We start from the raw sequence: 27946 nt of genomic DNA, 5'->3' as shown, positions 1-27946 counted from the left end.
CAGAGCGCGGCGCTGAGGAGGGGGGGTGTTGAGCACTTAGCCGCGCCTCTGGGAGGCGATTTAGATGAACTTGGAGGCGTTATTAGATTTCAAATTTAGGCGGGCACGGCACTTCAGAGGGGCGTTCCTGGGCACCGTGGAGAAAAAAGAACGCCCCTCTGGGCTCCTTACAGCGTCATTTACATATCATAAGAATCGATTTTTTGAAGAAATGACAAGACGGACAATCAAAAGAATAAGACAGATGGAAAAAAGGTACTCTGTTAAACATGGATTCATGAAAAAAAAAATTTGGTAAATTGCTAGTGACAGATTCCCTTTAAAGGGGTTATCTGAGATTCTGATATTGATAGGTCACCGATATCAGATTGGCAGGTGTCAGGGTCCTGGCACTCCCGCAATCAGCTGTTTGAAGATGCCGCTGCACTCCATGGCCTCTTCCCAGTCCAGTGATGTCACCGCTCACCAGTTACATGGGCCAGGCCCAAGTGAACAGCCCTGAGCTGCGATACCAAGTACAGCTGCTATCCCATGGATGGCGCTGTCCTTGGTATTCTGCAGAGGGATCACAACTAATCAGCGAGGGTGCTGGAAGTCAGACACTGCCAATTTCAAATTAGGTCATCAATATCAAAATCCTGGAAAACCCCTTTAAAAATCAGGACCACCCCAGTATATATGATGATTGTACTTCAGACATACCACAGATGGGTACAATTCAAATAATAGAAAATGTGATAAATGTAAAGCAGTTTAAAAATGTCAAATCTATGCGTTCCAGTAGCTAGTACACTCACAATCACGAACGCCTCCGTATTGGTAGCCATGTACAGGCGGCTCCTCTCCAACAAATAAATGAATATAGATTAATGTACCCACTTATACGTTTCTATAACTGCCATTTTTTTCACTGGCTAGATAACCTACCGAACATTAACAACCTTCTCAACTACTCTGAGAACTAAACAACCCGATATAACTTTAGCAATCTGACTTTTTTTTTTATATGGCAGGCAAAAATAATGAGTGTAATCCCATGAAAAGTATTACAATACAATGAATAGAGCATTTCAAATGAAGTATTATTGCAGTATACATGCAATAAAAATGTACGTTTATTGCATATTTCTCTCCGGGAACGCCCCTGCTGTTTGTCACTCTGGTCCTTCCCCCGACGTCAATGTTGTGATCTCATAGAGAAGCAGGTGAAGTGCTCCAGACACCTTTCATTCATTCATCCATACTTCTAAGTTCATATAAAGTATATAGCTATATCTCTCAGTGGAAAATGAAATACATATGCATCTGCATCTCTGAGGCTATACATATGCATACATATGCATCTCTGAGGCTATATGTGAGAGACTATTTTCTATTAAGGGGAGTAAGGGGTTAAAAAGAACTAAGTGCAATGCATCCTGGTAGATGCAGGTACTTGATGAGCTGCTGCCCACCTACAGAAAGGGAAGAAAGACCTCCAGATACGTAAGTAAATAGTATTTTAAATTCATGGATAACCTCTCTAAACAAAGTCCTAGTAAAGTTGTGTAGCTTCTTCAAAGGTGACCCTACACATAAATATACATATAACAACAAACCTGCATGAAAATAAAGAACTATGCTAGCAATGTCACTTGGTCCCAAGACTACAACTATTCAGTAGGTCTCTGTGCCATGTGAGGCAGAGCCAAAATCTGTATAACCAGTATAACCAGTGATACTTCTGGAAGGGACCAAGCCAAAAATGGCCCACACTCAACTGTTAGCCTCCACCTGCTGCCTACCAGTCACAGAAAACAAAAATGGTCTTTCCAAAAGGCAGTAACATTCATTTCACTTATGCAAAAGTGTTCCTTCACCCAGATACCCATCAAAGAAATTATTTTTGGCCTATAGGGTCCATGAAGGTCATATAAAACCCTTTTTATTGCCCCAGAGGAACCCACAGGCTGTAAAAATGATCCTTACACTGCATAACAATTTTATTACCCCCTTAACATCCCCCACAGGTGCCCACCATATAGGGTGCAAGATGGCAGTTGAGTGAAGCAGGAAGGGAGGCTATAGGGCCCAGATCTTTTCCAGTATGTGGTCAGATATAATGTACTGTACATTTATACTATAGCACTACTATACTCTGTATCCTATAAATAGGCGAACCATGTTCTGAAATACAACTTTTTTCCATTTTCAAGGTTTCAGTAGGTATGCAAATAACAACTATATAGAAAAGACGAGGACAGGAAGAGAAAGGCAACAGTAGGAAGTGTGAAGGAGGGAGAAAGCAAAAGTCACAGTTCACATTTTGTTGCGAGGGTCATTTGTGAATCAATGAAACTTCAGAAAACACGAGACGTCAAGTCACTGTAGACGCAGCAAGCTTCAAAGTGTTCTTCACAGGGGCCAAAACTGAAGACTTCAGGGCATTTAGGGAGCGCTAGGCCTCTTGCACACGACCATATGCCCTCCGATATATACGGTCCGAGAGTGGGCCATATGTCCCAGAGCGGCATTGATCGTGCGCACGGGAGCACACAACATCATAGATTACAATGATGCTGTGGACGTCGGGCCGCCCGCGGGGCTATGTCCCGCACTTATATGATTTTATGAGTGCGGAATAATAGCCCCACGGGTGGCCCGACGTGCACAGCATCATTTTACTCTATGATGCTGTGTGCTCCCATGCGCACGATCAATGCCGCTCCGGGACATATGGCCCGCTCACGGACCGTATATCTGAAAGGGCATACGGTCGTGTGCAAGAGGCCTTATACGAAAGGCGAGTGCCTGATGTGTTTCTATAGATTTCACACTCTCTTAGTTACATAGAGTTACTATATCCATATTTTTAAATAAATATGCCATTGGACATGTAACATTTATATGGCACCAACACCTTGTGCAGTTTGTCCCCCATCTCAGGACCTACCCTACAGCTAATTTCATAGGAAGACAATTATCGTAAACCGGAGAACACAGGCAGAGAGTGTAAACTTGATAGAGATGTTCTCCAGCATTACCGCAATGGAATTGAGGATGACCTGCAAAGTAATTAAACCTATGATCCTGGTGTTGACAACCAAGCCACAATGCCACTTTTATAGTAATATGCATTGCTCTGGACTATAACGTTTGGCTTATGGATCTCCTAGTTACACCATTGATAGAACAGTACAAGTGATCACATGGACATCATGCAGTAGAAACAGATATTTTTGAGTTGTAGCATACCTTTCAGTATAAGCTATTGCATCCACTGTGTTATGGGAATCAGATCCCATCCAGTCAGACGGGGAATGGGTTTCATGATCTCACATAATGGGATCCAACTAGATCTTTGGAAATAAGTATGTGGCTGCTGCAGTTAGCCATATTATGATGTGAACTTGGGGCCTTAAAGGGGTTCTCAGGGAATTAAGAAAATAAAATTACTTTAATATTACTTTATTATAAATATATTCCCAAATACCTTACATTAGTTATAATGGGTCTTTTTGTCTGGGGAGCAATCCTTGGGGAAATAAAATGGCCTCCATCCTATTAGTACACACAGAACCTGTCCTAATCACACAGGAGGACAAGTTACTTCAGAGCACTGAGCTAAAGGGCTGCCTCATCCTCTCTGCTCGTCAGGGATTATGATCCTGAATACAGCTGAAAGATCTTCAACTGAATCTCTGTAGGAATGGAGTTCATGAGGAGATATGAAGAAGTACAGAGAGGAGGTGGGGATGTGGCTGATGAGCAGCAGCTCTTGTATACAGTCTCCATTGCCACAGTCTGTCCTGTCTGTCCTCTCTGTACTTCATGTCTCCTCATGAACTCCATTCCCATAGAGATAGAGCTGAAGATCTCATCATCTGTATTCAGGATCAGTAACTCCTGTGTGATTAGGACAGGCTATGTGTGTACTAATAGGACGGAGGCCATTTTATTTCCCCAATGATTGCTCTGCACACAAAATGAGCCATTATAAGTAATGAAAGGTATTTGGGAATATATTTATAATAAAAGTAATATTTAAGTATTTTCATTTTCTTAATTCCCGGAGAATCCCTTTAAAGTGGCATTCCCACCAGGGACATTGATGGCATATCACTAGGATATGCCATCAATATCAGATAGGTGTGGGTCCTATGCCTGGGACCCGCTCCTATCTCCAGAATGGGACACCCAAAGTGAAGTCCTATAGCGGTGAATGGCGAGGTGGCTGTGTTTGTGCAGTGTGCTCTCAATTTACTGCTATGGGAGTTCCTACTCTCCTTCACTTTGGGGACCCACACCTATTTGACAGTGATGGCATATCCCAGCGATATGCCATCAATGTCCCAGATGGCCCAATCCCTTTAAGCTGGCCATACCCGTCAATGTTTGCCAAACGCACCAATTTCTGCAGGACCAGCCAATTAACTAATGTGTATGGGGGTTATGCCTACTTTCCCTTGAAGGCAGATGGGAAAGAAGGTTAGAGCTCTTGGATTTCAACAAGCCAGATCCTTTTGTTCTCAGAGAAGATAAGTTGCTACCATTGGTGTCTCCTCATTAAGAACATATGTACGCTCAATTTCTAAACAGGCATGTGTACTGGGAGGTTGGGAGGAATACCCAAATGGGCATTCATCCGACAGCTATCTAAACTGCATGACCAGCCAAAGAGCTTCCAAATTCTGATCAAACTTTTCCCTATTTGAGACTGAGCAGGAAACGTGTATAAAATTCTCTATGTCTCACAACTAATAATGCTTCAAATGCAAATTACTACATGCATTCTCTAATAATTTTGGTGCCTATTGTATTAATCTGTTTGGATTTAATATCTGATTTGATCTTTTGCTGGGATGATAAAAGCTTATCGAGTCAAGTGACTACAAATCACACGCAATGAAGCTGACAGTAAACACAGCAGCGTCCATGTGCTCACCTCACTGCACTGAAATTGGATATGCTTCCAAGCAGCATGGTGGGGAATTTCCAGAATAAAAGGGACTTTTTGGCACATATGGATATTGACTTATTTTTAGTGAATAGTTCCTATCTATGGTTTTAGAACATACTTGCCTAGTTTTCAAAATGTGTGCTCCGCCATTTCCTTTCATAGACACGTCCCATTTCACAGACCATACCCTTTTTTTGTGGGCCACATCACACTTTTTGTGACATGACACCACCCCTTCGATATGCATTCAAGCATCAGGGCTGAGATTAATAAGGCAGCATCCCGAACAAATGACAGAGCTGCTTGCCAGGAAGTGATGGCTGGCTTCTGTGGCTCCTGGGAGGTCAGGGAGGTCTCCCCATTTTCGGTCAACCTGTCAGATATTGCAGAAGAGTTGGCAATGATGAGTTATATTTAGATCTATATCCAGGAGATACAATTTATCCTTATAGAGAGTGCAAAGTAGGCATGAGGAGTCTTGTAGGCCAGGCAATGCTTCTCTGTAATGCTGGGAAGAGGGTATGCAAATGAGCTCTAATGCCACCAGATTTAAGGCAGCTATCCTATAAGTCAATGTTTGACCCTTTAAATAGGCCTTGAGACACGACTCAGATATTAAATTAGCCAGCACCTCATCTGCAGACAGCTGTTTTGGGGAGATAGCCCCTCATCAGTGCAGAGCAGAGTACTGGCTTAACTGGGTGAGAGGCCTAGGTCAGGATTCAAGGGGATATACTGTGGTATACTTCTCATGAAAAACCCATTGTGCAGTTTCCAAAGCAATTGACTATTTTTCAAATGTAAATCTATCATTTAGCTCCATGAGAGAACTTTTCAGAAGCGGTGGGAGCTTTGTCTATGGTGATGACCTGGCCTTGGGAGTACTTTAACGTCATTTGTTTCAGTCAGAGGTTTTTGGTGAAAACTTGTTTCTTACTGTTCTGTTCTGTATCACAAGTGGCTATAAAAAGCCATTCTCCTAAGGCTGTGAACTCCGCCAGTCTGTTCGGGCAGAAGAACAGACTGCCGAAATTCACAGTACCCAGCATATATGGCGGCTTTCGGCCAAACAAAAAATACTACATGGAGCATTTTTGTCCGGCCAAAAGCTGGCATGTATGTCGGCAAACAGCCAGATCCAATTACAGTGAATGGGGATCCAGTGTGTACGATGGTATCCGGCTATGCCGGATACATTGAACTCCGGCAGTCTTTTCCCCCGCTGGAACAAAATGCCAGAGTTCACAGCGCAGATGTGAACCCAGCCTATGGTGGCTACTTCACATTACAATTCCCTGCTTGAAACATGCATGGACAAGGAAAAGGTTAGAGAAAGATGAAGATTCGCTAGGCAATGGCCCTTTACACCAAAGGTCCACATTCCACATCACATTCCAGCAAATGATTAAGACTAGATTTTGCTTTACCTATATCTAGAAGGCTTTCCTAATTTCCAGGTAGAAATCTCTTGCAGACTAGAGCATTATAAAAAATACGGTTTGGTTTGATCATACGATGAAGCCAAAGACTGTGTAGGCCCAAGAATGGAGGAAAATGTTCAAGCCATTTTAGAAAAGTCATACAGCGGGGCTAACACTCTTCTCTCTCATGACATTCAAAAATGTTGAACTAATCAGATATAAACCACAAATAGTTTATATAGATGATGTAGGTTTGCCACAAGGTGTAGGCTGGCCACCCACGTACCAACATCTGCCCACTGGTATCATTGCCAATCTAGGCAGTAGAAAATTCAGAACCAGTTAAGCTCTGTGCCTGGTTTGATACTTTACAACATTCTTATATGACCTCTCCAAATAGACATGAATTTTCAAATATGCAAGTGGAAGCATTGGACCATGCACTCACAAAGGTAGGAGTAAAGGTGGCCATACACAATAAATAGAAGTTGGTTGATGGTTGAACATTATTTGAAGAAATGATCTGGTGCAGTGGTGGCTAACCTATGGCACGGGTGCTAGAGTTGGCACTCAGACCCCTCTCTGTGGGCACTTGTACCCTGGAAAAAATCTATAGTGTACCAATATGCCTTAGACTTTTTCACCATTAATTGCTGTGTTGGCACTTTGCGATAAATAAGTGGGTTTTGGGTTGCAGTTTGGGCACTCGGTCTCTAAAAGGTTTACCATCACTGATCTAGTGAATGATCGTTTTGTAGATGCAGCCATATACATTTTAGTCCACATTGGCAGTCACCGTGTGTTCCAACTGGCCATACACATTCAATGACACTGGGCGATGGACGAAATATCTTTCAGGAACAATTCTTTCAAAGAAATATATTTTGTTCACGGACAATCTTTCTTTAAACAAAAGATATTTCGTCCAACTATCGGATGAAAATTTAAAAAACAGACACATTTTTCTCATACGATTATTGTCATCGTTTGGTAAAAATGATTGTTTTACTCGAAAAACACATGTTTTCGTTGAAATCGTCCATTTTGATCAGCTTAAGACCAATGTGCATGGTCACCTTACAGGGGTTATCTGAGAGTATAAAAAGTCTCCCAATATACAGGGCCTCCCACACGCCCTGCGCCGCTCCTGGTCCCAGCACCGCTGCTGCTGCTTCTACCCGTACGCGGATGAAAACATCCGGTGTCGGGGGGAGCAGCCAATGGCAGGCGGTGACAGGGACGAGCCTCCCTAGCGTCACCCGTGATGCTAGGGAGGCTCGTCCCCGCCTGCCATTGGCTGCTTCTTCCCCGACACCCGATGTTTTCATCCACACACAGGAAGATGCAGCAGCGGTGGTGCGGGGACCACAAGCGGCGCAGGGAGTGGGGAGCGGAGTAGGTATATTCAGTGTGGAGGGCCCGCCATATTGGGGAGTTTTTTATACTCTCGGACAACCCCTTTAACTTCTGGAGTAGATGGAGATGACATATGGGGAACATGAGATGATAATGACGGGGCAGAACATACTTCTCTAAATTGTAATTGCACATGGAAACCAATATTTAGAATATCCATGAACTGAATCCATCAACAGACATGAAAATAAATTATTTCCATTATCTTAGATATTAATATAAATTGAGACGTTGTATGGGAATGCATACAACCTTAAACAGGACAGAAAAGAAGGTAACCTGGGAATTAAAGGGGTTTTCCACCAAGATATTTTTATTGATGTCCTATCCTCAGGATATGTCTCAATATCGGATGGATGGGGGTCCAATACCCGGCTCCCCCGACGATCAGCTGGTTGTAGAGAAGGCTGAGCACTGTGCGAGCGCAACCTCCCCTTGTTTGTTTACCTGCTCGCTGTCAACATCGCAGTGGTGAGTAGGTGTAATTACAAGAAGCCGTCCCATTCACTTCAAAGGGATGGCTCGTTCCTATACCGCTGCGATGTTGACGGTGAGCAGGTAAACAATGAAGGGAAGGCTGCTCAGGAACGCGCACAGCCTTCTCTTTAACCAGCTGATCGGTGGGGTTCTTCGTGTTAGACCCCCGCCAATCTGATACTGATGATCCATCCTGAGGTCATCAATAAAAATATCTTGGAAAACCCGTTTGAGGATGAAACTTAGATGGTGCCTCTAAAAAGAAAACCTATACATGAATGCAGTTGAAAGTGCATGTTTTATACAGTATGTAGTCACCCCTAGAAATACCTATGATGATGTTATAGAATTTTTCCCATATGAGATAATAAAAAAATGTAATATTGTAGATTACGATTTTCTTTCTGGTAAAATGTGGTAATCTTCAGAATTTTCAAACACATACAGATATCTTTTCGCTACTGACACTCATTCACCCTACTTTACGGTAGCTAAAAAAAGATTCTGAGAGGCAGTCTTAGGCTTAGTCATCATCATCATCATCATCCAGGATATTTTGGATTACACATTTGACACAAATAGATAAGAATAATGTAAAAATTCTAATGACATAATTCAAAGTACAGTGAACACGAACTTCAAAGCAAACCAAAGGCAAGTGATGACAAATGTTCACGGCGAAATGTTATTGTCTTCAGGGCAATAAAACCGTTTCTAATGGTTAACACTCTCTCGCTGAAGGGCTTTTCCAGGACAACACAAATAAAAATGGCATGATTTAAGATTAGAGCCGGTTGAAAGGATTGCATGATGGTCTAATGTGTATGAGGACCTCACAACTCCCCTGATGGCAGATGTTGAGGGATAGAAGTATCTAGCATGTTGGAGTTTAACATACCCACTCCTTTTTTTTCCTGAGTGAGACAAGCCACTGCCGGAAGGATCTGGCATCTGCATTTTTCCTACTCCCCAATGAAATAAACATACCCATTGGGCCACTAACCAATTCGGGACAATTACTGTAGCTGTTGTCCAACATCTATCTCATGTGTATGGTCTTCTCTAGGCATAGTGTGGTATAGAGGGTGGAAGGAACCATTTGGATCTATTTATGCATCTTTTATCTATAGGCAAGCTACAAATAAGGCTCCTCTTCCCATCCCATTTTAACCCTTAATGCACCTGATACTTAAAACTGCTTCAGTTCCTCATTCAAAATGCAAATAGTTCAATTTCTGAATTTAACCCTGCTGGTATTAGTGTATCCCAGCAGGGTTAAATTCAGAAATTTAACTATTTGCATTTGAATGAGGAAGTGAATGGGACGGCTTCTTGTAATTACACCTACTCACCGCTGCGATGTTGACGGCGAGCGGGTAAACAAACAAAGGGAGGTTACGCTCGCACGGCGCTCAGCCTTCTCTACAATCAGCTGATCGTCGGGGGTGTCGGGTATATTGAGACATATCCTGAGGATAGGACATCAATAAAAATATCTTGGAAAACCCCTTTAATTTCCAGGTTACCTTCTTTTCTGTCCTGCAAGGTGCATTAAAGGTTAAAATGGGATGGGAAGAGGAGCCTATATAAAGGAACAGCAGGAGAGTCAGTGTACATCCCCGATGAAGGATATCGTAGTATCTGAAACGCGTCCGATTTTTTACACTCTCAGGCATCCGTACTCAGTAGGTGACGTCACTAGGCACTCTGAGCGCGAGTAAGCGGATAGGATCTAGAGTGGCGCCACCGGCCAGGGCACACTCTATCTCATACTAGTTGATAGGACCTCTTATCTCACCCCGATAAGAAGCACCAGTATACAAGAGAGGAGAAACACGGGCAGCGAGTTATAGCGGAGCTCAGTAAGGTCCTTACTGTACTTGATTTCATGCTGTGTACGCACATATACCTCTATCTAAGGTGTCTTAATAGGTGTGGGGTTAGAGCCGCGCCGGACCTATTTGTACTTTTTGATGTTTTAGATTATTTGCAGCAATAGCGGTATTGCAGCGACAGATATAGTTATTAGTATAAGCGCACAGTTTCTAAATAATCAGTGTACCTTTATCTCTTGCCCTCCTCTAGTTGAGGTTCCCAAGTCACAGATGCTTAGCTGTAAAATTGGAACATGTCTTGGTGCTTGGATCCATAGAAGTTATAGAAACCCTATCAAGTGTAAGTTAGGTAACCGATACTACAGCTATAATGTTATGATGTATGTGTTGCCAATTCGGTCAATAGATCAGATCTCTGTCCAGACACAGAGGGGGAGATTTACCAAAACTGGTGCAAAGGAAAACTGGCTTAGTTGCCCATAGCACCACTCGGATTCCACTGATGGAAGCGCTGTATACTGCTTACACATTTCACAGCAAATCCACTAATGCATTGGAGTTATGAGCTACATCCAGGGTCAGATCTGGTCTTTTTATACTTTTCTAATCAAAAAGTAGCTGAAAAAACAGATTCCATCCATTTTTGGATGTGTTGGAAAAAGCTGCATTGAAACTTCATTAATATTGTACCAAACACCATATTTTTTCTGAGAAAACATAAAAAAAAAAGTATTCCGACCAGAAGCACTTAGCACCCATTGACTGATTAGGAGACAAATGCTATTTTGGTGAGGGCGTGACTGCTGGGACCTCCAAGACTCTGGTCGCTGGAATTTGCATGGAGAGGTGGTCAAGCATGCGCTCTGAAGTCTACTGCACTGACTACAGTAGCCGAGCACAGCATTCATGGGCCCATTTACTTTATAAACTGTAAATCAGACAGGTTAGGCTACTCTCACACTTGCGTTTTTGCCTGATCCGGCAGAGATCAGCAAAAACGCTTCTGTTTCTGATAATACAGGGAGTGCAGAATTATTAGGTAAATTGTATTTTTGAGGATTAATTTTATTATTGAACAATAACAATGTTCTCAATGAACCCAAAAAACGTATTAATATCAAAGCTGAATATTTTTGGAAGTAGTTTTTAGTTTGTTTTTAGTTTTAGCTATTTTAGGGGGATATCTGTGTGTGCAGGTGACTATTACTGTGCATAATTATTAGGCAACTTAACAAAAAACAAATATATACCCATTTCAATTATTTATTTTTACCAGTGAAACCAATATAACATCTCAACATTCACAAATATACATTTCTGACATTCAAAAACAAAACAAAAACAAATCAGTGACCAATATAGCCACCTTTCTTCGCAAGGACACTCAAAAGCCTGCCATCCATGGATTCTGTCAGTGTTTTGATCTGTTCACCATCAACATTGCGTGCAGCAGCAACCACAGCCTCCCAGACACTGTTCAGAGAGGTGTACTGTTTTCCCTCCTTGTAAATGTCACATTTGATGATGGACCACAGGTTCTCAATGGGGTTCAGATCAGGTGAACAAGGAGGCCATGTCATTAGATTTTCTTCTTTTATACCCTTTCTTGCCAGCCACGCTGTGGAGTACTTGGACGCGTGTGATGGAGCATTGTCCTGCATGAAAATCATGTTTTTCTTGAAGGATGCAGACTTCTTCCTGTACCACTGCTTGAAGAAGGTGTCTTCCAGAAACTGGCAGTAGGACTGGGAGTTGAGCTTGACTCCATCCTCAACCCGAAAAGGCCCCACAAGCTCATCTTTGATGATACCAGCCCAAACCAGTACTCCACCTCCACCTTGCTGGCGTCTGAGTCGGACTGGAGCTCTCTGCCCTTTACCAATCCAGCCACGGGCCCATCCATCTGGCCCATCAAGACTCACTCTCATTTCATCAGTCCATAAAACCTTAGAAAAATCAGTCTTGAGATATTTCTTGGCCCAGTCTTGACGTTTCAGCTTGTGTGTCTTGTTCAGTGGTGGTCGTCTTTCAGCCTTTCTTACCTTGGCCATGTCTCTGAGTATTGCACACCTTGTGCTTTTGGGCACTCCAGTGATGTTGCAGCTCTGAAATATGGCCAAACTGGTGGCAAGTGGCATCTTGGCAGCTGCACGCTTGACTTTTCTCAGTTCATGGGCAGTTATTTTGCGCCTTGGTTTTTCCACACGCTTCTTGCGACCCTGTTGACTATTTTGAATGAAACGCTTGATTGTTCGATGATTACGCTTCAGAAGCTTTGCAATTTTAAGAGTGCTGCATCCCTCTGCAAGATATCTCACTATTTTTGACTTTTCTGAGCCTGTCAAGTCCTTCTTTTGACCCATTTTGCCAAAGGAAAGGAAGTTGCCTAATAATTATGCACACCTAATATAGGGTGTTGATGTCATTAGACCACACCCCTTCTCATTACAGAGATGCACATCACCTAATATGCTTAATTGGTAGTAGGCTTTCGAGCCTATACAGCTTGGAGTAAGACAACATGCATAAAGAGGATGATGTGGTCAAAATACTCATTTGCCTAATAATTCTGCACGCAGTGTACAGCCGTCTGCATCCATTATGAACGGATCCGGTTGTATTATCTTTAACATTGCCAAGACGGTTCCGTCTCTAAAACCGTTGTAAGTCAATGGGGACGGATCCGTTTTCTATTGTGTCCGAGAAAACTGATCCAGCACCATTGACTTGCATTGTGTGTCATGCCGCATCCAATGCCACACAGAAAACCGCAGAGCTGAATGCATTCTGGTGCACTCCGTTCTGTTCAGTTCAGTTTTGTCCCCATTGATAATGAATAGGGACAAATGCAAGCGTTTTTCTCCGGTGTTGAGACCCTATGACGGATCTCAATACCAGAAAAGTTAAATGCAAGTGTGAAAGTAGCCTTCTAAATGTCAGTTAGATGCAGATCCCCACCATTGCCAAAGCACTGGCCCTTGGCTGGAGAGCAGGATGATCGAACTCTCTTCCTCTCTCTTCAATGAGGACGCGTCATAGCTGAATAGGGGTTTTCTACAAGCTTTTTTCAATTTTTTCCAAGCAATATGTATTTAAATTTAAATCCATAAGTATTATTATTAGTAAAGTATCATTATTCATCTGCTCTTTTAGGTTTAGCGGCCATTTAGAATCCTGATTTTGCGACTATGACGGGTAAAGCCACAACAGCAAGAACGCTAGTATTTAAATGACGTACTACAGTGAGTTCAAGTGAAAGTCTTGAAGTGAAGTAAAATTTACTCTGTGAGAAATGACAGCGTGATCTACTGACACGTATAACAGTTTAGCAGAACTTCCAGTAGGGGAGCTTCACGTAAAAACCTGTACCAAGCAGCGTTCTGGTGTCCGCCTCCAAAGCGGAATGGAGACAGAACGGAGGCAAACTGATGCATTCTATATGGATCCTTTTCCATTCAGAATGCATTAGGGCAAAACTGATCCGTTTTGGACCGCTTGCGAGATCCCTGAACGGATCTCGCATACGGAAAGCCAAAACGCCAGTGTGAAAGTTGCCTAAGACATATACTTGATGGTAGGGCCACACTGCAAAAAGTCTAGTACTGGCACTGACATGTAACTGTACTATGGACCCATTGGCGCTCCATGTGCTGCCATTCTACGGGAAAACAGCATACAGTGGGGTATGTTCAGGGGTGCACCTAGCCTTTCTGCTGCCTGAGGAGAAAACTGAAACGGTGCCCCCCATTCCTAATGTCAATTCATTTCCCTTCAGCCCATGGCCCTTCGGCTGCCCCCGTCTAGCCCCTGCCTGGTGCTGCCTGGTGCGATCACCTCACCTGGCCTCATTGGTGGTGCGCCCCTGGGTATGTCACATTTTTTTCTCACTGATTCATACACAAAAACCTATATGTTCCTTCATACAAAAGCTGAGGTGCCATATGGGCAGCATGTTACAGATGTGTGCAACACAGATCCATAATATGACTGTGAGCATTAGACCCTAGCATCTCCCAGGCATGCTCACACTCATGTACTTCCACTGCGGCTGCAGGAAGCTCGTTCCAAGGTGTTCCTACTGTTTCGATATATCATTGTAGAACATGTAGAGCAGGGATCTAGTGTTGAGCGAAGCGAGCTTTGGATGCTTCATCCGAAGACGCTTCATTCAAAACTTCGGAATAATACTGTATGGAGATTCGTCTCCGTCCAGTATTAGAATGTATGGGCTCCGATGAGCCGAAGTTAGTTATTCACAAAGTCGCTCATGACTTCGTTGAATACCTTCGGTACTTGATTTATAAAGTGGAAAACCACTTTAAAACTTGAAACCAAACTCGGCTTCGGTTCCAACTAGTACCTCTGAACCAAAGCCGAGTTTGGTTTCAAGTTTTAAAGTGGTTTTCCACTTTATAAATCAAGTACCGAAGGTATTCAACGAAGTCATGAGCGACTTTGTGAATAACTAACTTCGGCTCATCGGAGCCCATACATTCTAATACTGTACGGAGACGAATCTCCATACAGTATTATTCCGAAGTTTTGAACAAAGCGACTTTGGATGAAGCATCTGAAGATCGCTTCTCTCAACACTACAGGGATCAGCAACCTCCGGCACTCCAGCTGTTCTGAAACTACAACTCCTCAAATCCTCCTTTCACTTCTATTGACGTTACAAGAACAGCCAAGAAAGTGTGCATGCTGGGAGTTGTAGTTTCAAAGCAGCTGGAGTGCCGAAGGTTGCCGATGCCTGATGTCGAGGCATGTCAACAATGAATCCTCGCCTACAGGCTGTGATGGCAGCATTGTAAGCTGGTAATACTGCTGCTACAGCCCTGCAAAGCTTCCTGTGCAGCCCCAGCCCTCACCTCCCCCAACCGCATCCTATTCACTAAGCACGCCCTATTTATGTACAAAATGTACTGCACACGTTCAGACACAATTGTTTTACACCTTTCAACTATTAATTCTTCATCCAGTGCCATGTAATTTTTTTTTCTGTCGACTCCTCTTCGCTTAAAAACATATTTTAGGTCCTAGCCATAAACCTAATGGGAGAAATTTATCAAACTGGGTTAAAGTAGTAGAACTGGCTTAGTTGCCCATGGCAACCAATCAGATACCACCTTTCATTTTCAAAAGAACTTGTGGAAAATGAAAGGTGGAATCTGATTGGTTACTAGGGGAAAATAAGACATTTCTACTTTACAGCAGTTTGATAAATCTCCCACAATGTTCTTGCCTGTGCCTTTAAAGAGGACCTGTTCTCTCTCTCCTGACATGTCTGGTTTAGTAAGTAATTTCATTCCCCATGCAATAACAATTCTGGAGCACCTAGTCTTATGACTGTATGTTGTGCTGTCCCTCTATTATTCCTACTAGAAATTTATAAAGAAAAAAGGTACAATTTTGTTTTAGGCTAGATTTAACATATGCGGCACAGCATTCCAGCAGGCTATTCCAACTCCTGCCAGAGTTCTCCAGATCCGGAGAACTATTAGGGTCCATTCACACGTCCGTGTGTGTTTTGCGGATCCACAAAACACGGACATCGGCGATGTGCGTTCCGCATTTTGCGGACCACACATCGCCGGCACTTAATAGAAAATGCCTATTCTTGTCCGCAATTGCGGACAAGACTAGGACATGTTCTATTTTTTTCGGGAATGGAATAGCGGACCCGGAAGTGCGTATCCGTAATTCCGGATCCGGGCAGCACATCGTACTGCCCCATAGAAATAAATGGGTCCGCAATTCCGTTCTGCAAAATGCAGAACGAAATTGCAGACATGTGAATGGACCCTAATGGGTTCTGGCGGAGGTCTGGCCGCAACCCGGCAAATTTCTTGTAAATCAGCTGGACAGAAACCACAGCGGGCAGCAGTTACTGTCCGGCTGATTCCTATGCCAGAACAGCCTGCCAGAAGGCTGTACCGCATACATGAAACTAGCCTTAGGCCTTTTTCACACTTGCGTTGTTGGGATCCGGCATGCACTTCCGTTGCCGGAGGTGCCCGCCGGATCCGGAAAAACGCAAGTGTACTGAAAGCATTTGAAGACGGAACCGTCTTCCAAATGCTTTCAGTGTTACTATGGCACCCAGGACGCTATTAAAGTCCTGGTTGCCATAGTAGGAGCGGGGAGCGGGGGAGCGGTATACTTACAGTCCGTGCGGCTCCCCGGGCGCTCCAGAATGATGTCAGAGCGCCCCATGCGCATGGATGACGTGATCCATGCGATCACATGATCCATGCGCTTGGGGCGCCCTGACGTCACTCTGGAGCGCCCGGGGAGCCGCACGGAAGGTAAGTACACTGCTCCCCCGCTCCCCACTACACTTTACCATGGCTGCCAGGACTTTAGCGTCCCGGCAGCCATGGTAACCATTCAGAAAAAGCTAAATGTTGGCTCCGGCAATGCGCCGAAACGCCGTTTAGCTTAAGGCCGGATCCGGATCAATGCCTTCCAATGAGCATTCATTCCGGATCCGGCCTTGCGGCAAGTGTTCCGGATTTTTGGCCGGAGCAAAAAGCGCAGCATGCTGCAGTATTTTCTCCGGCCAAAAAACGTTCCGTTCCGGAACTGAAGACATCCTGATGCATCCTGAACGGATTTTTCTCCATTCAGAATGCATTAGGATAATCCTGATCAGGATTCTTCCGGCATAGAGCCCCGACGACGGAACTCTATGCCGGAAGACAAGAACGCAGGTGTGAAAGAGCCCTTAGGCTACCTTTCACACTAGCGTTTTTCTTTTTCAGCATAGAGTTCCGTCACAGGGGCTCTATACCGGAAAAGAACTGATCAGGCATATCCCCATGCATTCTGAATGGAGAGTAATCCGTTCAGGATGCATCAGGATGTCTTCAGTTCAGTCATTTTGACTGATCGGGCAAAAGAGAAAACCGTAGCATGCTACGGTTGTATCTCCGGCGAAAAAAACCTGAAGACTTGCCTGAAAGCCGGATCTATTTTTTTCCATAGGAATGTATTAGTGCCGGATCCGGCATTCAAAATACCGGAATGCCGGATCCATCCTTCCGGTCTGCGCATGCGCAGACCTTTAAGAATGAGAAACCCCCCCCCCCATCCTCCTCTTGTGTGTCATCCTGTCTCCCCTCTTTTATGTCAAAGTTTGTCTAGAATTATTGGCCTATACATCATTTGTTTGAGGCCTTATTAAGCCCCTTCAGGGCCTTTGATTCCGCTGACTTTATGACAGCTGATTGTTTGTTATACAGATACAGATACATGCTTATACCTTGTCCTTGATGCTATACTGCTGTTTACGAATGTATCCTTGTATGCGGTATTTATACTGAAATTTGTGATGTTTCTTTTATGATTGTAAAAGATAATAAAATCTTATTAAACCATAAAAATGAGAAAAAAATAAATACTGGATCCGTTTAGCCTGATGACACCGGAAAAATGGATCCAGTATTGCAATGCATTTTTCTGACTGATCAGGAAAAATGCCTGATCAGTCTGAAAAAATGACATGCGTTTGCATACAGTTTGCCTGATCAGGCAGGCAGTTCAGGCAACGGAACTGCCTGCCGGAATCAAACAACGCAAGTGTGAAAGTACCCTTAGCAGTTGGGGGTGTGCCCCTGCACAGTCTGACACTGGCAGCACTGAATGAAAAATCACAGACTGTGCAGGGACACGCCCACAGCTGGACCTTTCTTCATAAACTTCTCGTAGCAATAATAGAGGAATAGCACAACATAGAGTCATAGGAAAATAACGTTGGGAATTGTTAATGCACGGTGAATGAAGGATATTACTAAAACCGACATGTCAGGAGAGGTGACAAGTCCTCTTTAAGCATTATATAGGCCTTCCCCTACTAAAATTCTTGTCTATTAGGGCACGATAACATAAAGGGTTATGTAGAACGTGACTGACACTGAATGATTTCATTGGCTTATTGTAGGAGGTGCCATCAGTGAGGCCACCTATGGATAGCTAGACCCATACACCCATGTGATACAGTGATAGCAATATAATGTGATAATATCATGTAATCTGATGTAGCTATAATTGGATAAATCGGGAAGTAGCTGATTTTCTGGGCAAAATTCCCCTTTCTGTTCTTGCTCTATTTTATTTTTGTGGGATTTTTTTATGTGCGAGATACATGACATTATCATGAAGACAACCCCTTTCCATGCTCAGTCATAGAGGGGCTCTCCATGTATTACACCGACGGCCATTCATTTAATGGCAAGCATGTAATAATACATTACTTAGTACTAGGGCTCATGCACACGAAAGTGCGTGCCCCGTGCCCGTATTGCAGACCGTAAATGGCCGGTCCGCAATATATATGGACACTGGCCGTGTGCACTCCGTATCACAGATGAGGACCCATTGACTTGAGTGAGTCTGCATCCGTCAGATACGACCAAAGATAGGACTTCACCTTTTTGTGGAACGGAGGCACGTATCGGAAGTGCACGAAAACATTACAAAGCGCTTTCGTGGGATTTCAGTCCATGCGTCCGCACTGCAAAAAAAATAAAAAATAGAACATGTCCTATTTTTTTGTGGTGCAGACCGTCTCTTGCAAATCGCGGGCCCATTCAAGTAAATTAGTCCGCATCCGCAAACTGCGTGCACACGAAAGGTTCCCATGCATTGTGGACCGCAATTTGCGGGCGACAGCATGGAGCATACACATTCATGTGCATGAGCCCGTAGCCATAAAAGCTGATCACCAGGGGACTTTGAAGCAGGACTTGTGGCTAGGCTGTATTCAGTCTAAAAGTGATTGGGCCTCATTTATCAACACTGTCTAAGGCTGAGTTCACACGAGCGGATGCCGTGCGTGGCATCCGCTCCGTGAAAGAGTGCCAAGACCCGATGCAGACTGCAGAGGCACGGAGCATTATCAGTCATGTTAATGCTCCGTGCCTCTGCAGTCTGCATCGGGTCTTGACACTCTTTCACGGAGCGGATGCCACGCACGGCATCCGCTCGTATGAACTCAGCCTAACAGGAAAACTGTCTTAGTTGCCCATAACAACCAATCAGAGCTCAGCTTTCATTTCTTAAAGTGAAAGCTGAGCTCTGATTGGTTGCTATGGGCCACTAAGACGGATTTCCTGTTAGACAGTGTGGATAAATGAGGCCTATTGTGCTCATGAGATAAGTGATTATCCAGATCCATCATCAATAGGGCAACAGGGAAGGAAAAGAAAAGGAATTAGGGATGATACTGATTTGGGCCTTCAAGGCAGCATAGATTTTTTTCACTGCATTACTTCATTAACTTTTTCGCTATACATTTTGTATCATGTTATTTTTTAGGTAGCGTTTTGAGGCATATTATTTTGTATACTATTTATACTGCTGAAGAAATGAACCCAAGATTGCTTTTCCATATGCTTTTAATTAGGTGCATCCCTATATGGGACATTGATGGCATATTACCAGGATAAGTGTAGGTCCTATGTCTCCTATGTCCAGAATAGGGCCCCCTGACGTGAACAGAGAGCAGTTGGGCATGTGTGGCCACCCTCCGTTCACCGCTATAGGAGTTCCGAAAATAGACGAGTGCTAGCTCTTCCCAGCAGTTCCATAGCGGTGAATGGAGAGGTGGCCGGTCTTTCGGCAGTGCGCTCTCCATTCACTGCTGTGGGATTTCAAAAACAGCCAAGTGAGCTTCTATTTTCAGAACTTCCATGGCAATGAATGGAGAGCATGCCACGCATGAGCAGTGTCCTCTCCTTCACTTAGGGGTTCCCCGTTCTAGAGATAGAAGCTGTTCCTAGAGGTGGGACTCGCACCTATGTGATATTAATGTCATATCCTAGCAATACGCCATTAATGTCCCAGATGGGCCAACCCTCTTAAAATGTTAGATAAATCTCTTAGAGTATTTTATCATTTTTATATCCTGCATATCCACCGATCAGCTGTTCTGCACTAGCTCCAGCTCCGAAAGTTGGCGCTAGAATTACACAGCTCTGTCCATTGCATAATGGATGGAGGTATTTACTGCAGCATTGCTCCCACTGAAGCGAATGGGAACAGTACTGCAGTAACAGCTCGCTAAACCATACAGTGAATGGAGCTGAGTAACTCTGGCACTGAAGCTGCTTGGGAATAGCTGATCGGCAGGGGTACAGGGTGTCAGACAACTGCTGATCAGATATTGATCGCCTATCCTGAGGATAGACCATCAATAAAAAAAAAATCTTGAAATATCCCTTTATCTTAGGTAGTTTAATTGACTGTATTTATAATGGTGTTATATATACAGTATGAGTATGTCAATAGTTGTAATAGTGACAGTTTTATGCTTAAAATGTGTTATGTGTTCTTTTAAATTTATTTTTGTTCTTGCACTTTTTTATATTAGGTCCCATGTTTTAAACTTTATTTGTTCCTAGTTTAAGTTTCCATACTATAAAACCTCAACAATTTCAATTTTAAAAAAAATCCGCTCTGCTACATCTAGACATGAAATAGTCTTCCGCCCTCTAGTGTTCATAACGTTGATCTGAACATAGAGTATCATTAAATGTTCTACTGGTAAAGGTGTTGGTGTATCACAATCCCTCGGTTAAACTGCAGGGCTGTGTAGAAAACCCATCTCACAACGATCTGAGTCCAATGAAAAGCTCACTTCGGCCATGTCTGTGTCAGATCTGCATATCTGATAACATTATCACATGTAATTAGCTGGTGATCAGCTGCAACTGATCATGTCAGGACTTCCTCATCTCTCTCAATGGCATAAATTTATGTACACCACAACGATACTGCCCGCTCAGAGGAATACCCAGTTTGATTACGAGTGACTACAAATTTGGAGAAGTGACCGATTCCTTTCTCGTGACACATACCGAGAAGACAGAACTTCTCCTTTTTTGAGTTTTGGTGAATTTACTACAGTAATAACAATTTGCTACAGTAATAACAAAATCCCTTGTGTCACTACACAAAAATTATGCCACCAAGACAACAATAAATGACACTAATCTGTAGACTTTCCACCGATCATTCATTCATTCGGCTTCCTTCACAAACCTACATTGACAAAAACACATATTTGGCAAGAGATTTCGCCACACAAAACACATTTTGATCTGAGAAAGTACTAGACATATTTTCTTATACACTAAGCCAGACACTTCCAATACTGTACTTACTTTTGTGGTAGCGCTCAATATAAAAAAATATCTGTCTGGTTTCCATTTGCTATGCATTGTAGACTTATTCCATTGTAGACTTACTTATAGGGAGTCCTAAAAGATGTCTGCCCCCTATGGGCGTCACTCTATTTTATATATGTCTAACCCTCACAGACTATTTTTTGCTATAATTTTCTTATAATCTGCACTTTTATAAGCTAAAAGGCTAAAACATGGTAGACACTTACCTGCCATGGTGGATCACCTTTAGTGGATCCGCTTGTCCTTGGATATGTATCAAAAAAAGGGAGAGATTGTAGTTGCCCCTTTGAAGGCTTTCTTAAGTTCTCCTGTATAAAAAATGGTATGGGGTCACCAAAGGCTGTGTTCTGTGATCAGCAGTTATGGAGAAGGTTCACCGATGCTCCAGACCCATAGATGATCCCACTGAGAACCCTTGGAGCTTGGCTGTGCAGATGACCAGATTCTACACAGATTTTTTTTTCCCCAGCAAACAAGTTCTTTTGCTCAGGGCAGTGTTGGGTATTGAGCACTGAGTACTTGGAGCAGCCTATTAGAAGTACTAGGAGGAGCCGGGGACTGGGTGTGTGTTCACTACAATCTGAGAAGTGGAAAGTCCCTCCACACACTGCCTTCCCACATGACTGACATCACACCTTGTGCAGCTCCACCATTCTACCTACTAGTGTTCTCTAGTGCTGGTTGCCAAAGGGCTATAGTGACACACGTAGTGACGTCTGTGAGGTACAGTGGTCACTGGCGTACTGTACACCCCCATGTCAGCTCCCAGAAACTACCCTATAAAATAGTTATAAATTAGAAAGGTATAAACCATAATCAGACAATTTTCAAGTTTCAGTCTAGATGGTTGGGTGTTAGTGTAACCCATAAAAGATCACCGGTACCGTGCCCTAACCACATATATATCAGTTTAAGTGATAAAGTGCATCTGAACAGACAAGAAAATGTCTATTGAGTGTTCTGAATGAAAAAGCATAAAGTGCAACCTGCAACTAAGGCCTCTTGCACACGAACGTGTGCGCCCCATGGCCGTACTGCGGGCCGCAATGCACGAACACCCACCGTGGGGCAGCCGCAGTGGATCGCGGACCCATTCACTTTAATGGGTCCGCGATCCGGCCGTTCCACAAAAAGATAGGACATGTTCTATCTTTTTGCGGAACGGAAATACAGGTTCCGTTCCGTGCTTCCGTTCCGCACCATTCCGCATCTCTGGATTTGCGGACCCATTGAAGTGAATGGGTCCGCATCCGTGATGCAGAATGCAAATGCGGTCCGCAATACGGCCACTGAGTGCACACGTTTGTGTGCAATAAGCCTAAAAGTAACTGCATCCATAGCAATTCCATAATATGCCCCCGAGTAGGAGTATAAAAATCTAATTCCTGCTGTGTCCTGCATATTTGTCAGCTGTAGATAGAGAAATTTGTATTCAAAAATGGCAAATTATATTCTTGTTGCCTACGGTGTCCTTCCACGGGTGTCACCTCTCCCAGGTGGCTAGAAAAGTTCTGCCTCTTCATTGGAGGATCAGTGTGTCCTCCACGTTGGAGGAATGGTTTTCAGACTTGGCTCTGTTGCTCCTACGAATGTAAGGGCTCTGTGCCCATGCTGCGGCGGTTCCGCAATACGCGGGGCACCGGCCGTGTGCATTCTGCATCACGGATGTGGACCCATTCACTTGAATAGGTCCGCAAATCCGGAGATGTGGTGCGGAACGGGAGCACGGAACGGAACCCCATGACAGCACTACCGTTGCGCAAAAAAAATCTAACTTGTTCTATCTTTTTGCGGAACGGACGGATCGCGGACACCATTCAAGTGAATGGGTCCGCGATTCCGCATGCGGATGTCCCGCGGTCGGTGCCCGTGCATTGCAGACCGCAATTTGCGGTCCGCAGCACGGGCACGGAGCCCTTACGTTCGTGAGCAAGAGGCCTGAATTGGATTTTCTCCTTTTACCATCTGCTCATTTGTTGGCACAGATGTGACACCTCCACTTCCTCTTCAACGCAGGAGGGGGATTAGATGCCTCTTTCACTATAAAGGGTCACTCTAACTACTATATCAGCCAGATTTCTGTCAGCAACTTTACCTCAGAACTGGCCATGTGTCTGATTCCCTCCATGTCTTTCTTACGCCTTCTCTTTAGTTTCTGACATGGTCTTTTATCCTTATTTTTGTTTTGTTTATATTAAACCTTTATTGAAACTTTTAATAAAATGCAAAATGTGTTTAAAAATGATAAAAAAAAATCTACTGCACTATTGCTTCATATGGATGCTATTTTAAAGACCATTAATTGACCAGGGGTTCCAGCACTATTAAGACGCCCATACGATTCAAAGACGCCCATACGGTGACCCCGAACTAGAGAGATGTATGCCCGGTGATAAATTTGTAGGGTCACCTCCCTGTAGCGGCTGGATAGTAAATAGCGAAGGTTGCGTTCCAGAGCCTGATATATAGTAGACATCATTAACTACGGAATGTCTTTCAGCCATTTAGCTATTGCCCATTCACCCTGCCCATAGTCCAGAGGGGTGTGTAGGGTAAGGGTATGTTTAAAGGGTTTCTGTCATCAGAAAAAACCTTATGTAGCTGACTGACATTGGCGATGTGCTAATGTCAGCAGAACATAACTGTATGACTTATAACTCCCTGCCTGCCGCCGTTCTCTTAAAATAAAGACTTTTAAAATATGCTAATAAGCCTCTAGGTGCTATTAGGGCGTTGCTTCAGCACCTAGAGGCTCGGTCTACGCACCCTTTGGCACGCCCATGTCCAGTTGATCGTGCAGCTGCAAAGCGGGGGGCCCACTGTCAGTGACAGCAGGGCAACCCAGAGAGAAGGCAGGGACCGTTCCTGTATGTGCAACTCCCATACGTGCGATAGAGTCCTTTTAGAATGTGGTAAATGTAATTTTTCGTGACGCCAGTTGCATTTCAGCAACAGGGAACGGAGTCCCCTTAAGTAGATGGTGTTGGTGGTAGGTGGTACCCAGGTGTAGGAATGCCAGAGAGGTATGAGGGCTGCCTATAGTGTCCCTTAGGTGTGGCTTTAGCACTTGTCACAATGCTCCTACCTGGATATCCGGAACCCCAGGCGTCGCCGGACGAAGCAGAGCAAATAGGGTGAATAGGTGGTGGAGAGGATGACGAAAGAGATTGAGTCCAGACTTTGTATATAGTTCAACTGCAGCTTTACTTTGCAGAAACGTTTCTTCAAACAGTTTACAGACTTGGTCTTGGTTTCCAGCAAGTTTTAGCATGAAAATGGCAGGCAAACATATTCGGCTCTGCTACATCTGTCAGGATTAAATAGGAACTTTATCTTTTGTTTTCTGCTGCAACTTCTCTCTTTCTGTCTGACTCTATGGCAAGGTACAGGGCAACTTCTTCCTGGCTAATGAGAAGTGGTCTCTCTGTTCCAGCAGAACTGGAGGTGTTCTGTCTGGGGTGGGCAGCACATGTCCAGGAGGGACGCAGCACTGCAGACCTGCTCCCTTAGCAGGGGTCAGCTAGCACTCAACTAACTGGAACTAACTGGTCCCCACCCTTCCTACAGGACATGGGGCTTGCCCAGTCCTCCACAGGAGGGTTAGAATGGAATGGAAGGTTCACTCTACTCTATCTACTGCTCGGCCATATTCGCTGCCACCTGCTGGTGAACCTGGCACATTAAATTTGAACATAAACAGATGCATAACAGGAAATGCACAATATATGGGACCTGGAATAAATGTATAAAATGACATTGAGATTGCATACCCAGACAGAAACAGGGCGTAGGTGTGGTAATGCCACACGGGGCGTTACATATGTCCCTGCCTTATAGATCGCTGTATACACAGCGCTCAACGATATACACAGCACTATGCCGTTTCCTGTCCTGGCCCGGCGGTCATGTGATCGCCGGGGCCGGGCGAGTGTAGGAACTGTCGGGTCTTCCATAGACCTCGATTAGCCCTGCACTGAGGCTGTACAGCGCTGTATTATGCTGTATAGCCTCTATGGGGGTGTGTATTTCCCCTGTTACTGGGGCTACTATGTCAGCCCCAGTTACAGGAGAAATCAATAGTTAGAAATGAAGTTAAATGTCCCTCAGAGGTCTTGTATGACCTTATGGGGGACACAAAGTGTAAAATAAAAAAATGTAAAAAATAAATAAAATAAGGGGTTCAGGAAAAAAAATTATAAAAAAAGCTTCACATAAAAAAAATATTTCGCCCAAAATCCATTATTAAAAAAATAGTAAAAAATTGAAGAAAAAAACCCAGACATATTTGGTATCACCGCGTTCGCAGCGACCGGCTCTATAATAATATCATATGATCTACGGCATCAGTTAAACGTCTTAAAAAAATAAATAAATAAACCTTGCGCTCACCTCACAAAAAACATATCAATCAAAAAGTCGTGTGTACCCCAAAATGGTTGCAATAAAAACGTCACCTTATCCCGCAAAAAATGAGCCCCCACACAAGACCATAGCCAGAAAAATAAAAAAAATAGGGGTCTATGAAAATTGCAACACAAAAACATGATTTTTTTTAAATGTTTTTATTGTGTAAAACTTAATAAAAAATAAATAAAAAAACTATACATATTTGGTATCGTTGCATTTGTAATGACTGGATCTATATCAATCAAAAAGTCGTATGTACCCCAAAATGGTAGCAAAAAAGTCACCTCGTCCCGCAAAAAACAAGCCCTTACACAAGACTATAGCCAGAAAAATTTTAAAAATATGGCTCTAAGAAAATGGCAATACAAAAACCTGATTTTTTTTCTACGTGTAAACGTAAAAAAAAATATACATATTTGGTATCGTTACGTCCGTAATGACTGGCTCTATAAAAATATAACATGATCTACCCCAAGTTAACAGTGTAAAAAAAAAAAATAGAAAAATTACACCAAACAGCTTTTTTGTGACTTCACCTAAAAAAATTTAGATAAAAAGCAACCAGAAAGCCAAATGTACTCTAAAATGGTGCCAATAGAAAGTACAGCTTGTCTCGCACAAATAAGCAATAAAAAAATAAAAAAAATATTGGTCATAAAAACCATGACAGAAAATTCCATGTTAGAAAATCCAGATGCCGCTCCTTTCCTTCTGAGCCCTGGTGTATCCCCAAATAACAGTTTAATACCACAATTGTGGTGTTACTGTATTCAGTGTAAAGTGGGAAGCAAATTGGGGGGGATTTTCTCCTGTTATCTTTTGTGAAAAAGAAAGTAAGGGCCTAAAGCACAATTTTCTTGCAAAAAAAAATTTCTTTTTTCATTTTCACACCCAAGTATTAAAAATTATATGAAACAGCTGTTGAGTGAAGTGCTCGCTACACCCCTTAAAAATTCCTTGGGTGGTGTAGTTTACAAAATGTGGTCACTTTTTGGGGGTTTTCACTGTCTGGTTACTTCAGGGCTTCTTCAAATGCAACATGGTGCCTAAAGACCATTCCAGCAAAATCTGCCCTCCAAAAACCATATGGAGCTCCTTGCCTTCTGTGCCCTGTCGTGTGCCCAAACAGCAGTATATGACCACATATGGGTGTTTCTGCAAACTGCAGAATCAAGGTAATAAATATTGAGGTTTGTTTTGTTGTTAACCCTTGATGTGTTCCAGAAAAAAAATTGATTAAAATGGAAAATCTGCAAAAAAAAGTGACATTTTGAAATTTCACCTCTATTTTGCTTTAATTCCTGTGGAATACCTAAAAGCCCCTTTCACACGGGCAAGTATTCCGCGCGGATGCGATGCGTGAGGTGAACGCATTGCACCCGCACTGAATACCGACCCATTCATTTCTATGGGGCTGTTCACATGAGCGGTGATTTTCACGCATCACTTGTGCGTTGCGTGAAAATTGCAGCGTGCTCTATATTCTGCGTTTTTCACGCAACGCAGGCCCCATAGAAGTGAATGGGGTTGCGTGAAAATCGCAAGCATCCGCAAGCAAGTGCGGATGCGGTGCGATTTTCACTCATGGTTGCTAGGTGACAGTCTATTCACTGTATTATTTTCCCTTATAACATGGTTATAATGGAAAATAATAGCATTCTGAATACAGAATGCTTAGTAGGTGATCAATTGAGGGTTAAAAAAATAAAAATTAAAATTAACTCACCTTCTCCTCTTGTTCGCGTAGTTCCCGGTCTCTTCTTTACTTCTTAAAAGATGAACTATCGGCTAGGACCTGTGGTGACGTCAGATCACATGCTCCAATCACATGGTCCATCACCACGGTGATGGACCATGTGTTTGGAGCATGTGATCTGACGTCACCAAAGGTCCTTTAGCCCACAGCTCATCATTAAAGAAGTAAAGAAGAGACCGGGAACTACGCGAACAAGAGGAGAAGGTGAGTTAATTATTATATTTTTTTTAACCCCTCCAGCGCTAGTTTACTATGCATTCTGTATTCAGAATGCTATTATTTTCCCTTATAACCATGTTATAAGGGAAAATAATAACATCTACACAACACCTAACCCAAGCCCGAACTTCTGTGAAGAAGTTCGGGTTTGGGTACCAAACATGCGTGATTTTTCTCACGCGAGTGCAAAACGCATTACAATGTTTTGCACTCGCGCGGAAAAATCGCGGGTGTTCCCGCAACGCACCCGCACATTTTCCCGCAACGCCCGTGTGAAAGAGGCCAAAGGG

The 27946-nt window shown here is 43.4% G+C and overlaps 1 protein-coding gene across 1 annotated transcript in view; it reads right to left on the bottom strand.

Annotated features, from left to right (window-relative positions):
• Positions 1 to 21770, bottom strand: part of REL (REL proto-oncogene, NF-kB subunit) — a 60002-nt gene extending 38232 nt beyond the window's left edge. The window contains exon 1 of the mRNA XM_040429726.1: positions 21481 to 21770. Coding sequence (XP_040285660.1) covers positions 21481 to 21487 — 7 coding nt within the window. The 5' untranslated portion in view covers positions 21488 to 21770. The remainder of the gene's footprint in view (positions 1 to 21480) is intronic.
• Between the last annotated feature and the right edge of the window lie 6176 nt (positions 21771 to 27946).

This window comes from Bufo bufo, chromosome 4 (assembly GCF_905171765.1).
Source record: "Bufo bufo chromosome 4, aBufBuf1.1, whole genome shotgun sequence".
In the NCBI taxonomy this organism is placed as follows: Eukaryota; Metazoa; Chordata; class Amphibia; order Anura; family Bufonidae; genus Bufo; species Bufo bufo.
This window is presented reverse-complemented; position numbering and strand designations above follow the sequence as displayed.